General features: G+C 33.1%; 2 protein-coding genes across 2 annotated transcripts; one reads left to right on the top strand and one right to left on the bottom strand.

Moving 5' to 3' along the window:
* Positions 1-921: 921 nt before the first annotated feature.
* LOC128995531 (tigger transposable element-derived protein 6-like) lies at positions 922-2,091 on the bottom strand. Its single transcript, XM_054420549.1, has one exon. The coding sequence runs from the start codon at positions 2,089-2,091 to the stop codon at positions 922-924; it is 1,170 nt and encodes a 389-aa protein (XP_054276524.1).
* Positions 2,092-2,226: 135 nt separating this feature from the next.
* LOC128995530 (leukocyte elastase inhibitor-like) lies at positions 2,227-13,763 on the top strand. Its single transcript, XM_054420548.1, has 8 exons — positions 2,227-2,311; positions 7,170-7,252; positions 8,168-8,350; positions 9,464-9,632; positions 10,290-10,498; positions 11,312-11,506; positions 12,441-12,579; positions 13,513-13,763. Exons 1-8 carry the CDS (start codon positions 2,227-2,229, stop codon positions 13,743-13,745), a joined length of 1,296 nt encoding a protein of 431 aa, XP_054276523.1. The 3' UTR covers positions 13,746-13,763.
* Positions 13,764-14,007: the final 244 nt, after the last annotated feature.

Below are 14,007 nucleotides of genomic sequence, written 5' to 3'. Positions count from 1 at the left end.
CAGTAGGACCTCAATATCTCGAATCTGAAGGGGATATGATAAAAATTCGAGTTATCAAGTTTTTCAAGTTAGTGAGGTTCGAGTTATGAAGGTGCCATACAAAAAAGTTCGAGATACTGAGGTGTTTGGGCCTGACAGTGATGTAACGTTGCGGCCTTTATAACTCGACTTTTACATCCTAAACCTTTATAAATCGAACTCAAACTGTATTTATACGTACTGAAGAGTAACTGTGGAAGCAAAATAAAACAATTTTAATGCACATAAAGTACTTTATTTATTATTGGGCAATAAGTTTGGAAATAAGTTTCATAAAGTACATACGTAAAAAACCTGTTGAATAACAAAGAAAAATTATTTTAAATACTGAACAAAACACAAAACAATACAAATTCTAAACAAAATACAAGTTTAACTTTTCAAAATGTAGTTAAGTAGGCCTACTGAATCTAAACTCGACTTTTACATCCTAAACCTTTATAATGTAAATCGAACTCAAACTGTATTTACCCACGTATTGAAGAGTAGTTACTGTGGAAGCAAAATAAAACAATTTTAATGCACATAGAGTACTTTATTTATTATTGGGCAATAAGTTTGGAAATAAGTTTGATAAAGTACATACGTAAAAAGCCTGTAGCAAAATGTAGTTAAGTAGGCCTACTGAACCTACTTTGGCAAAACGGGATGAAAGAAATCTTCAATTCTTGCTTGTTTACCTTTTATGTTTACGGCATCCAATGCTATGTCCAAGTTATTGATGCAATTCACAACACTATCACTCATCACTGACTTTTTCTCAAAAAAACACCGAATCACATGAATTGCAGCACGAGCATCTTTAAGAGTTGGGTCTGGCTGTGTTGATTTGCCCTCATCCTCCTCTCCCTCGTCTGAAGAAACTGCATTCGAACTCGAACCTCAAGCAACCGATGTAATGATGTCTGCGTCAGTCAGCTCCCCGCATACAGCAACGTCGTCGTCAAAGTCTACGAAGTCCACGAACGCCAACTCTTCAACATTCAGAGCCTGTGCTGCTACAGTCCATTCAGCCGGTGTCTCATTTATGTCCGCGATAGAAGGTTCATCCTGTACTTCATCCAGTTCATTTCCCGTGGTGTGTTGGGGTACCTCAAAACCACATGCATTAAAGCAGTTTTTGATTGTCACCGAAGTCACACAGTTCCAGGCTTTTGACACCATCCATAGTGCATCGAGTAGATTAATCTGCGTCATTGACTCGTTGTCCATATCCCTCAAAAATCGTTTGACAACCTCTCTTCTGTAGTTCACTTTAAAGTTTTTAATGATCCCTTGATCAAGTGGTTGTAGCTTGGAGGTTGTGTTTGGTGGTAGGAATTGTACTTTGACGTTCTTCAGAGGAGGTATGTCCTTGTGTGCTGAGCAGTTGTCAATAAAGAGAAGTATTTTTCTATTCTTCTTCTTCATGGCCTTATCGATATTTTTCAGCCAAGAACTGAAAAACCCAGAAACCATCCAAGCTTTATTATTTGCTTCATACTCTGTCGGCAAACTTTTCACATTCTTAAAACAGCGTGGATTTTTTGCCTTTCCTATGACAAGGGGCTTGAGTTTGTCTGTTCCGTCGGAGTTAGCACAAAGCAACACAGTTATTCTAACTTTGCTCATTTTCCCACCACTACATGAATCACCTTTAAAAGACAGGGTTCTGTCTGTCAGACACTTAAAAAAAAAGCCAGTTTCGTCGGCATTGTAAATGTTTTCTGGCAAATATGACTCAGTCAGTTTTTTTAGTTCTGTTTTCCATTCGTCACACACATTGGAGTTCACAGAAGCACTTTCTCCACAAACCTTTCTGAAAATAATTTCGTTTCTTTTTTTGAAGTTGTGCAACCATCCGTTGCTGGCGCAGAAGTCTTTCTTTCCTAAGCTCTCTGCATATTGAATGGCCTTCTCTTGCAAAATCGGTCCTGATACAGGGATGTTCTTATCTCGACACTGTTTCAACCACGTTAAAACACATTCGTCAACGTCTTTAAACTCACCACTTTTACATCTCTTCTTATTGGTTAGTCCACCTTCAGCCTCATACTTTTCCCGGTTTTTCATAATTGTTGATAAAGTGTTAGGCGGAATTCCGAACTCCTTAGCGATTTCACTTTTTTTCTTTAATCCTTCGTCAACTGCCTTAATAACTCTTCTTTTTTCATCGTGTGTCAACGTTTTGCACGCTTAACCGACGACATGACGTCCGACGCGCACAAAATTATCTCAACAACTGGCAGACTACAGTACGTATCCAAACAGACACAGGAAGCAACCACCGGAAGTTGGATTTTCACGTCTCGACAGGAATCAAAACACTACTGACTTGCACTGTAAGGCAAAACTTCGAATTATTGAGGCGCATTCGTGCGAACTTCGACTTATAAAGGTAAACTTCGAGTTACTGAGACTCGACGACGGGAAAATTCGACTTATAGAGGTGGAATATTACCGTTCAAAAGTTGTTAAAAATCGACTTATTGAGGTTGTGTATTTAGAAACTTCGACTTATAAAGGTACTTTTAACATTATGATTAATGTGGATTTCAAGGGGATTAAAAAAAAATCTAGATATTGAGGAATTCGAGATATTAAGGTTCGAGTAATTGAGGTTCTACCTTCAATGGGGTAGCATTACTTAAGTGAATAAATCTGTAAATAAACAGCAAAGTTGGAGTAAGTCGATAAGTGATTTAAAATGTAGGTTGACATTTCTTTATGTGCGCGAGCAAAAGAAAGACAGAGGGTTCCCAAGGTTTTCACTCTTTTTACAAAAAAAATAAAAAATAGTTTACCTACAGTTACCTAACAATGTACATGTTCTCTCACTGATTTGAGAAAGCAAAGTGGCCAATTCACTCATCAGTGAGACAATGTTAACATTGTCTCACTCTAATTACTTTGTCTCACTCTAATTACTTTGTCTCACTCTAATTACTTTGTCTCACTCCAGATTTGCAACGTGAAGGCACGAAATAGTGAGCGCGTAACATGCAGGCAACGTCGTATGCGCGCGAAATACGTTGGCAGCACTGGCTGTAAATCAGCTGGTCAGCTGTTGTACTGTTGTATTTGTCACTTCACATTGAATGTTATATTAAAAGTTCACTTCTGTGTAAAAATGGGTTATGTTTCTTTACCAATTTATTTGTTTTATGGTAACTGTAGGAAAAGTATAATGTGCAACTCGAGTTCAAAGTACAATTGCCTCTCTCGAGTGAGTCAATTGCTCACTTTTCTCACTAGTTGCACAAATAACTATAATTTACCTGGAAAAATGTGCGTTTTAGTTAACGAAAATAGATAATCTACTATGGTAGACATTACAATAAAATGGTCACAAGATAAGGTATTTTATTATGTGTTTTAAGTGGTTTAGAAGAAACACAATGTTTATAGGGGCTACGATCAGCCACATTTGTAGTTCTTAATAAGGTCCCTGATTTCCAAAACTAAATGGTTTTACATTCTTTTAAACTGATGTATTCAAAATGATTTTGAACTCCTGCACCTAGTTTAAAATTACTTAAAGACTTTGCTATTCTCGACAGATTTCTGTGGAAATTGATCGTTTCCCTGAACAGACGGGTTGAACTGCGTCGTCGGAATACGAAGTAGCTTCTTTTATCAGGTCTTTAGATACAGGTTTGTCGGATAAGTCTATGATGAAAATTACCCTATATATGTTTCTTGTGCCTGACAACTATAGCTTATAAAACAACTAACTTTTTTGTGTAATGCTCAGAATGGTACAACAGCTATTTAAATTTTTTAAACATTTTATTGAAATTTTCCGTAAATTTTATGATGAGATTGTATTGTATTTCTAACATTAATCTGTTACAGAATATTATTATTGATGAATAGTACTGTAAAAAAACACGACAAAATCTGTAAATATACGTTATAAAATTAAAATTATATATTTAAAATATTTCGCAAAATTTAGGAAATATGACTTTTACCCCCACGAATAAGAAATTTAGGCATTTTAAATTATTTATCTTATCAATGGGTTGTCCTGCAATATACTAATGATTTTTGGACCGTGTCCTTTAGAGAAACGTAAAAAATTTCAAAAGTGTAAATCAGAAAATAGTGCCCGAGCATAAGAAGTAATAATGCGATTTATTTGTATCATGTGTGTTTTACAAGTTTTTTTATCTTTTACGAAGGGAACGGTCCATACCCCGGCCTTGTAACTATCTAAAGCTGAACCTTTGACTAGAACCATCACTAATTTATAGCCCAGTCTCGGGGACAAATTTAATCTGAGTTTATTATCTGTTGGATCTGAACCAGCATCCTCTAAATATGAAGGCGAGCACTATAATCAGTTTCATTCAGGGATTAAGATTGATCAAAACCTCGGTTTGAAGTATTATTTTTTACTTTGAAAAGTCTTTCGGATGGAAAGTTGGGAAATTATAAATCATTAGCTAAAATAATGTTGTACTATAGTTATAGTCGGGGAGCGAGCTGGTCTAGCGGTAGAGATGGCGAGACTTTGGTCCCCTAGGTACCAGGTTCAATTCCCACAAATCACCAACGGGGGTCTAAGTGATAAGACCTAGCCTGAAGTACAATTCCGGTCTAGAAACCTAGAAAGGAAAAAAAGATAGCTAGTTTTGGTAGAATTCTACGATCATAGTAAGCGTAAGTCAAATCTTGATATAAATAACATTTTACAAATAAAATCGGTTTCTGCTCTAAGACTATGGGATGCTCTGCTAGTTCTGTGACAACGATTACTGCTAGCTGTACAATTTAAAATAAGATTATATAGTCAAAGACATCATACAAATAATTGGTTTTAGACTCTAAGTAGGGATGTAGGGTGTACTATTGGGAAATGCTCAACAACTTTCTATATAGAAAACGATAAACAAACAAAACACTTTTGCCAATACAACTTAATTCTTCGCTCTAACAAGGAATATTGGCCATTTTGAAATAATCCATTTAAAAATTCCATTGGGATTCATTCGTGGGATTCATTCTCCATTGGGAAATAATCTCTACGGTCTGTGTAATGGAACCTGTCTCCTGACTTTCCGTCTTCCTGTGGACAATGGTTCAAGGTCCGGTTCTGTCCAAGTTAGACGGAAGTTCATATACAAGTTCCATGATACAGACCATAATCTAGTGCTAGGAAGCGGTAACAGTTCAAAGAGTTTTTACAACGACTACACCTACGTCCTACACGTGTGTCATTGTGCCGTGTCCTCATTCGGCTATTCCCATTGGCCACGGTTAGTCAACACACCATTAGTCGCGGCTACACACGCAGGCCTGACTAATTATATTGTTGACAACGCAGTGTTCCTGTCATACTCACACAGTGTGCTGCGCATTTCGTATAGATTGGTATGTACCATAGCATGCGTTCTGCAGTTTTTGGAAATAGCTAAACCTTTTTATTTAATTGTTTGGATACTATCATATATTCTTTTCAACCAAACCAACTTTTTTATAGTTGTGAAAGTTTAAAAGGGCTTTTTATCATCCCGTACAGATTATAATTGGATACTGAAACATTTTATGTCTTAAGAGTAAATCCAAAGTCTGTCTGCCACATAGTCTTTCAGACTTAATTTACGAAATAAATAGCTTGTGAAGTACTTGTAATAAACTTTTAAACATCACAGGTATTTCGGCATCAAAATTATGATTTTGGTTTATAGAATATAGCTTAACATTGTTTATGGATTTATAGTAACGTGATCTTATATAAAAATAATTTTCATTTGCATTTGCAAGCACTGTAGTAGCCTATCTATTCACAATTTATTATGATGGAATACTTAGAATGGAATGTTTAAGATATTGTTGAAATAATATGATTAAATATTAAGTTCATAGTGTAAACTTGCCATAATTGTTTCAGAAAACATTTTTAGTCTAAATAATTGGTTACCTTTGTCTTCTTATATAGTATAAGAAACAAAATAAGAATATATATTTGTAAAAAAAAAACATTCTTAATCAGCATTTTTTAATTGAAGGCCTATTAATATTTGTCGTCAAAGGTTCACAGTTCCAGAAAATGAACACTAATAATAATAACTGAACAAGAATAAATGTAAAACGCTAACTGAAGCAAGAAATGGTCAGAGGAAAAGTAATATAATGTTTTATTATTTTTGTATGTTTTACGGCCACATAAAAACTTTGTAGAAATCTTAGCATAAAAACTTTGCTTATTAAACGAGGTTTTCTGTTTATGACCAAAACAATGTAATACAGTTACTTTACCAGATGTTCGTTTTGGATACAAAGAGGCCCAAGTAGGAGAAAACTACGATAAACGACGGTACTAATTACTAAAATCTGTTGTTTGTTGTTGGTATCCAATTTTACAATCCCACAGAAACTCACATTTTGTTTATAAAACAAACAAAAAAAACTAATATCATAGTAGGTTTAGGTGCAATAGGGTTGAATCTGACTAGAAAGATGTTAGGAGTTTCTTATAATAATTCATATTGACCATCGTAAAAATATGCCATTAACACATAATGGTATGTCAAATAAATATTAGGACAAATATCCGTAAGAAGTAAGTGTTTATTTTTTCTGGTGTAATAATTAGCAAAAGAAATCTAAAATATTTTAATAACTACTAGTGTATGACTATGGTGTATGACTAAATAAAATATACAGTAATCATATCAGCAATCATTTGAGATGTAAAAACTGTTATGGCACAAAAACAACTACAACAATAACAATTGTTATTGCAGTTCCCTCTAAGTATTATATAAATTTATGTTTTGGATCAAATATATTTATTTGTAGTGTCAATGATCTGTTGCAGAACAATTTTTGTGTGATTGTTGTCAAGAACTGGTAATCGTTTTACCCATCAAACATCATGAGAAGTTTCGGGAGTACTTGTTTAGGTGAGTTTGAACACTAAACAGCTTTTAAACATAATGATTCTCTCAAAGATAAATTCTGTATGTCACTGCTTTTGTCCATAAATGGTTTTCACAAATTCGAAAAGGGAAAATTAGTTATATAATTACACAAGAAACATTTAATAAAATATCTAGTTGGCTGAACATGTTTTTCTGCTACTATAAAATTAGAGAAACCAACAATAACGATTTCTAGTATATCATAATGTATTTTTGTTTCAGTCCTTCTCCTTATAACACTCCAAGCATCTGCTTCGCATTTCGTCAACACATCAATCAATACGTTTGTAACAAGAATCGATAAGGTGAGAAACCTTTTTTTAACTTAATTGCAAGGTGCTAAAGCTTAGTACTTCTAGTTTCCAATTGAATTCACTAATTGGTTGGGGTAGATGATGATTCGATTTAGGTTTGTCACAATATTATGGTTTACTTTACCTAGAAATCTTGCCACGAAGATAAAAATGTTATTTCGAAAGTAATTTAAAATGCTTACTAGTATCATTGTTTTGTCCGGAGCTTTTGTTCATGGAGAAATTCATATGTTTTCTCCAAAGTATTTCACCATGCGGTGTGACATCTTCTTCAATATCCCTGAAGATGCCACACAACATGGCGAAATATATCGGAAAAAACTCAAGAAATACTGCGAGTACTAGGGCTACAAAACAAGGTACTGTAACTAAAATAATTCAATTTTCTTATTCTTGTCACTGGAAAAAAGGAAACAAAATTATCGAATACAGATGCAAATAGACTCGCCTAAGATGCCTATAATTCTTTCTCGTATACTCTTTTAGTCCTTAGGTCTAACGGTTTGGCAATAACAGCTAGGTCCAATGGTCCAATCAATAAAAAAAAAGAAATGCATGTTACTTTATTAACGGGGTAGTACTGTATACATGATTTTTTTAACTGCTGTATCAAATCTAGTTTTATCTGTGCATAACGTAAGTTTTCATGATTATAAAAATATAACTGTTTTATAATTTTGTAAGAATATCTCGTGACAATTGAAAATTGAATAAAAAAAATGTTTATGTATTTTAGTTCATATCAAGCAAAAATGTTTTCCAATAATATTTTTTCAATTTCAATGTCAGCTTGACCCTACTTTATCAATTCTCTAAAAACAATGTGACAAATAAAATAATAATTTCAACAAACTAAAATATTTTGATCATGACAGTACAACATATTAACATAACATTCTGTTGTAGATATTGACTCACAACAATGAGCTCAGTTCAGTGCTGTGCCCATTCAACCTGCACCTAGGATTATCAATACTTCACCAAGGAGCGAAGGATGAAACAGCTAAGGATATGTCCACCTTGTTAGGGCTAGAGGGAGAAAAGCAGGAAATTGCAGCATCTTACAAAGCTCTCCTGAACCAGCTGACTGTGAGTAGTATATAAAAATGTAAGAAGAAGTTGTGTAATCAGAGTTAAACCCTATTGCCAGCTTCGAGGATAATAGTTATTATGCATATGCAAAAAAATAAACGTATTACCAGAAAAGCTAAAGCTGTCTAATCAGTAGGCGAAACAAATGTACAAAACAATGACAGAATTTACGTAGAAATATTCAACGATTAAGGTTACTACTTAGTAGTACATGTTTCGTTACAAAGACAACATTCTCAAAGCTTGCAGTAGTAGAAAACACAATTAAAACAAGCACGATACAATTTAGCAATCTTAGTCGTTGGACAATTTGACATTGCGTAAATCCTATTATATTGTCTTAACAAAATATTCCAGGGCCAGAATCATGAATGTTGGCTTTTTAAAGTAATAAGCCTAAAAGTTTGTCTTTTGGGTTATTGCTATTACAGAGTAGCGATTATACAGGGTTAGGCAAAAGTCTGGAACCCCCCAGTTAACTTTTTAACGCGTTGCAGTAGGAAAACCAAACTCGGCACATATTTACAACATAAGAAATTGCACTTTTTCATCAAAGTTACAACTTTGCTCCAGCCCCCAAATTTGTTGGGGCAAAATTGTAACTTTGATGTAAAAGTGCAATATCTTATGTTGTTAATATGTGGCGAGTTTGGTTTTCCTACTGCAACGCGTTAAAAAGTTAACTGGGGGGTTCCAGACTTTTGATTAACCCTGTATACATTTTACATTTATGTTTCATTTTCAAAAGTTTTCTTACTTAGTTCTCAATAGGCACCAGCTTTGATTAATTAAGCATTAAAAACTGATGCATATATTTATGATTCGTACTTATTGTTAACACTTATACTATTTATTTTTCACTCGGTGAATTCCAAGCTGTGGCTAAAAAGCTAAAATTTATTAAGCAATAAAATTCATAAAATTTAAATAAACTAACAAGATAAAAATTGAAGGATAATTAACTAAGAGGCGTTATTATATAGTTATAATCCACCTACAACAGTTAACATTCTCTCCAGCAATCGTGAATGGTTTTACCTGCCCAACCAAACCACCATTTTAAATCTTACTTTATCTGCTCACGATGACTTTAAAATTCTTCCACCACAGGGAGAGGCTTTCAAAACCTGGACTTGCATGATTCCTGGAGAAAACTTCAATCTCTCGCCAAGATTTGTTGAGACATCGTACAAATTCTTCAAAGCCGGTTCTGCAGGGACTTCGCAGCTGATAGGTTCTGCTGATGATGACGTAACACTTAAGTACTGCAATAATATTGGTATGTATGATTTAATTATATTTCAGTATTTTTATGAACAAAATAAATAGTACACGTCAACCAACATAAAAAATAACCAATATGTATTTTCAAGAACTAGTTATGTTCAGTTCTCCAAGAGTATTATCTGTCAAAGCAACGTTGCAGCAAATTTCACAAAAACTCCTCAAATCCAAGTGATAACTTGAGGTTTTGGTAAATTTTGATGATGAGTAGACAAGCATACAATACAAACAAATAACTAACGTAGATATCAAATGGCCAAAAGTCAATTTTAAAAACGGGGTAACTTTTGTTAACTGTTCCAACTTCTTTAAAATATTTGCCAATTCTGGTTCAATACTTTCAACTGTTTATGTTATCTACTCAATAGTACTAAATCTACTCAATGACTTTTATAATGAACATGAATCTTTGTTTACTATTCATTTTACTATAAACTAGTTTAAATGGAAACTGGGAAATTTGTTCAGTTTTGAGATTTTCTTGTAGCAAATGCGTTATATTTTATCAACGTGGTCAACCTGTTATGAATAATAAAATAACCTTATGCATTTTTATAACTTTAGGGACTCGTAACAAGTGAACCTGAAACACTTTTTTTATTATTGGACCCTAAAAATTCTAGGGACTCAAAAAGTGATTTGAAATGTCCAGGTTCAAGGCCAAAGACAACTAAACTTCAATTATTCAGTAAAGCTGGCTTTAATTCGTCCTGGAAGAAAAGCTTTTTACCTGCTGAGGAAGAGGAGTTTTTACTAACTTCTGGAGAAAAGGTTAAGGTCAAGATGATGCACACGAAAGGATACTTTGCTTATAAAGAAGATAAAAATCTTGATGCGAAAGTGGTAAAAATTGATTACAAGGTAAGATCCCAAAATGTCACGTTTGAATCTTTCTAATTGAGTTTGAACTTTTAATATTTTCAAAATGTTTTCATTTTTTATTTTCATCCTTTAATAGTTTTCTACTAAGATCAAAAGAAAAGTTATAAAGTATTTTTACTTTTTGTGCACACTTAAGGCAAAATAATTATTTTCAATAAGTTTGAAGCAGAACTAATGCAACCACGACACTGTATGTTAGTGTAACTCGTATTCTTACATTAACTGACGTTGTTAGTAACCTGTTAGTAACCTGTTTGAGGTTAGTAACCTTCTTAATAAAGAACCTTGTCATGTTTTTTTTTATGATTTTTAATAATTTATTTATAAATTTGTTTTTACGTTGCATAACGTTAGTAAATGCATATTCAATGAATGAAATGCTATCACAGTTCCCATCCTATATATATTTTTCACCAAATACTGTTGTTATGAATGTATATACTATTGACGTTTGATACTACAAATACAACTTTTGTCCTGTTGACAAATCTAAGGTTACTTTTGGTGTCAATCATGCAGGAAAATCAAGGATGAGTACATAGTATAATCTTAGGAAGAATCCTCCAACTTGATTTTTACCTTCGGTATCATATAGGAGCTTGAGCCAAGTGTTATAGTTGAACCTATTGATTTTAAAGCAAGTATTTTCATTCAAAGTCTATAAAAACGAGAAAAGTCTCAACGTTCTTAAACGTTACCTGACAGACAAACACTTAAGGACTTTTTCTTTGATTTATATGATAAATATTGTATCTATCAATGATCATAAACAAACATGAAATATATTTTCAGGAGGAAGGTTGGAGTATGGTCGTGGTTCTACCCAACAACTACAAGAAAGGATTAACCATTCTCCAGGACAAAATCACTGAGTGGCCTCTTGCAAACCTCTTAAAATATTTGAATGAAATGAAAATGGAAGTTTACATTCCAAAATTTAACGCGAATGCTTTTAATTTTCACAGAGATGTAAAGTTCCTTGACAAGGTAGCGTAGCGTTTGACATTTTATATTCGTAATAGTTAAAAGTAGTACAATATTGTGTAATTTACAGAAGAATTTCTTACAAAACCTTATATATGATCTTATTAAAACATGATAAAATACTCATATTAATTTGTCCCCTTTGCTCCTTTTCAAAAATTAACTCCTTTTCTATCAGGTCGATGGTAGTAAATTTTGTAATATCACATTTAAGAAAAGGTTGACGCATACCCTTCTCGTTGACAATTTAATGTCACTTATACCATTATTCATTAAAGTTTAATTAACACAACAGTATTCTTAGTCAAAGAATATTGATGTAGATACATCAATATTCATGTACTAAGAATACGGTTGTGTTAATTAAACTTTAATGAATAATGGTATAAGTGACATTAAATTGCCAACGAGAAGGGTATGCGTCAACCTTTTCTAAAATACAGTAATTAAAAGTTTGCTAGCATCAACCTGATGGAAGATGTGTTAAAGTTTGAAATTTGAAAAGTTAAATTTAAGGTTTGGAAGGGAATAATTGAAAATGTGTTAAACTATTGGTCACAAATATTTATAGTATATATTTAAACATTAAAAAGCACAAATGATATGCTGTCATCTTCATAGCTTAGTCCATATCATACCTTTAGAAGCCAGATTGATCCCAAAAAATGCAGTTCCTTTTCCATGGTCCAAAAAATATACTCAGCTGACCTTTATATTTTAACCAATGTTTAAGCTAAAGAAAAAATGTCTTTATTTTATGCAATAACAAAGCTGCACAGATCTTTTCCTCTACGAATCCACCTTACATTTTATATTCAGTTTTAAATTCGCACCCAACTGTGTAAATGCTTTAGAAAGCTTATGGTTTCAAGTATTTGACAATTTTTTATGTGCTGTGTTTTTTAAAAGCAACATGTAACATGTGTTTGTGTTTTAGATGGGAGCTAAGGCTCTGTTCACCAGCGAGGCGGATTTTAGTGATGTGTCGATTGGAAGCAAAATGCATCTTTCCCATGTATTAATTGAAGCTTTCATAGCTGTGAACGAAACCGGGACATTGGCAGGGTCAGGCGCAGGTGAGTTAGCATAGATGAATTAATCTATGGTACTAGTCAATTTACAAAGGTCTAGTTTACATAACCCATAATTAGGAAAAAATTATATCGTTAAAGTATATTCCCTTTATTCCCTAAGGAACTTTTGTATACCATGTTTATGAATGTATGATTATTATTGCGTACATACATTCTTACTCATATAAATTAGAAAATCAGTTTTTGACGATAAACAGTTATATAAGCTGTCAAATAGTAAAGATGCTTCTGAAATAAGGTCTATTAAAATTTAACGTAAGTAAAAGGACTAGTCATGTGTCAAGTTGTTTGGAAATAGGGGGATGGATCCAGGGATTTCGCTTAATTGACTCACAAGGTCAATTGTTGGTCATAAGTTAATTGTAATTAGGTCTGTTGTCTGGTAATGACTACTTTTTCTCCAGGTATTTTAGTTGAGAGAATAGTCACATCAGAGAGTCAGGGAATTCGATTATTTACGCGAAATGATTTTTTAGGAACAAGATATATCACAAATTTAATTAATCAAATGATATATTATTTATTAATTATTTTGAACTTTTTACATTTGCTTCACGTATGAGTTTTCAATGTGCAAGGCCTGTTATATCTTATGTTAATAATGCATTATAAATAAGTATTTCCTTTCAAAAATAAGGGTAATAAGGGTAGTCTGGATTTCTCACAGATTGTATACTGAAGAAACTGACCATATTTAGTTCACCTGTGGCCTCATTCAGCACCCAAGTTGAATAAAAACTATTATCGATCTGATTCCAAGGAAATATCCCATCACAATCATCAAGGCCCACTACATTAGGTTGAGGTGTTTGGTTTACGGAACTGTGAACGTTATTGATATTTTTTGAAACCTCTAAATATTTATTAATACTAATGCAAAACAATTAAACATATTTTTATTATTGATGTTTTCAGACTTTTTGGCTGGAGGTGGTGACGAAATAATATACAAGACTAAAAACCATCAAACCAATCCAACTAAACCTAAGCCAACAAATCATACATCAGCAAACCCGGAAGTCGATGGTTTACCTCAATCAAATCCAAGTTTTAAGGCAGATCATCCGTTTTTGTTTTACATCGTTGGTCCTGGAAATGTGTTTTTGTACAATGGAAAGATTGTAAACCCTGTAAGTCATAAGGAATGAGATAGTAAACGACTTAGGATGACGCACAATGTAGGGTGAAATTTAGTAACGTAAATAATCATAATATAAAGATGAATGTATGTTAGTTTTTTATATGTATAATATAAAAAAAGTGTATTTTGTACAATAAATTACAAGTCTTACCAATCTTTTCGATCAATTTATTTTCCGCTTAGATTTGCAAACGCTTTTTAAGACAATAATATTTTTTTAATATGTCATATCATAGATCTTGTACCACAAGTTTGAAATCAATTGGGAA

Source organism: Macrosteles quadrilineatus, unplaced genomic scaffold, assembly GCF_028750875.1.
Source record: "Macrosteles quadrilineatus isolate MER2022 unplaced genomic scaffold, UCM_ALF_1.0 Scaffold_5__1_contigs__length_97177068, whole genome shotgun sequence".
NCBI classification, from domain to species: Eukaryota; Metazoa; Arthropoda; class Insecta; order Hemiptera; family Cicadellidae; genus Macrosteles; species Macrosteles quadrilineatus.
This window is presented reverse-complemented; position numbering and strand designations above follow the sequence as displayed.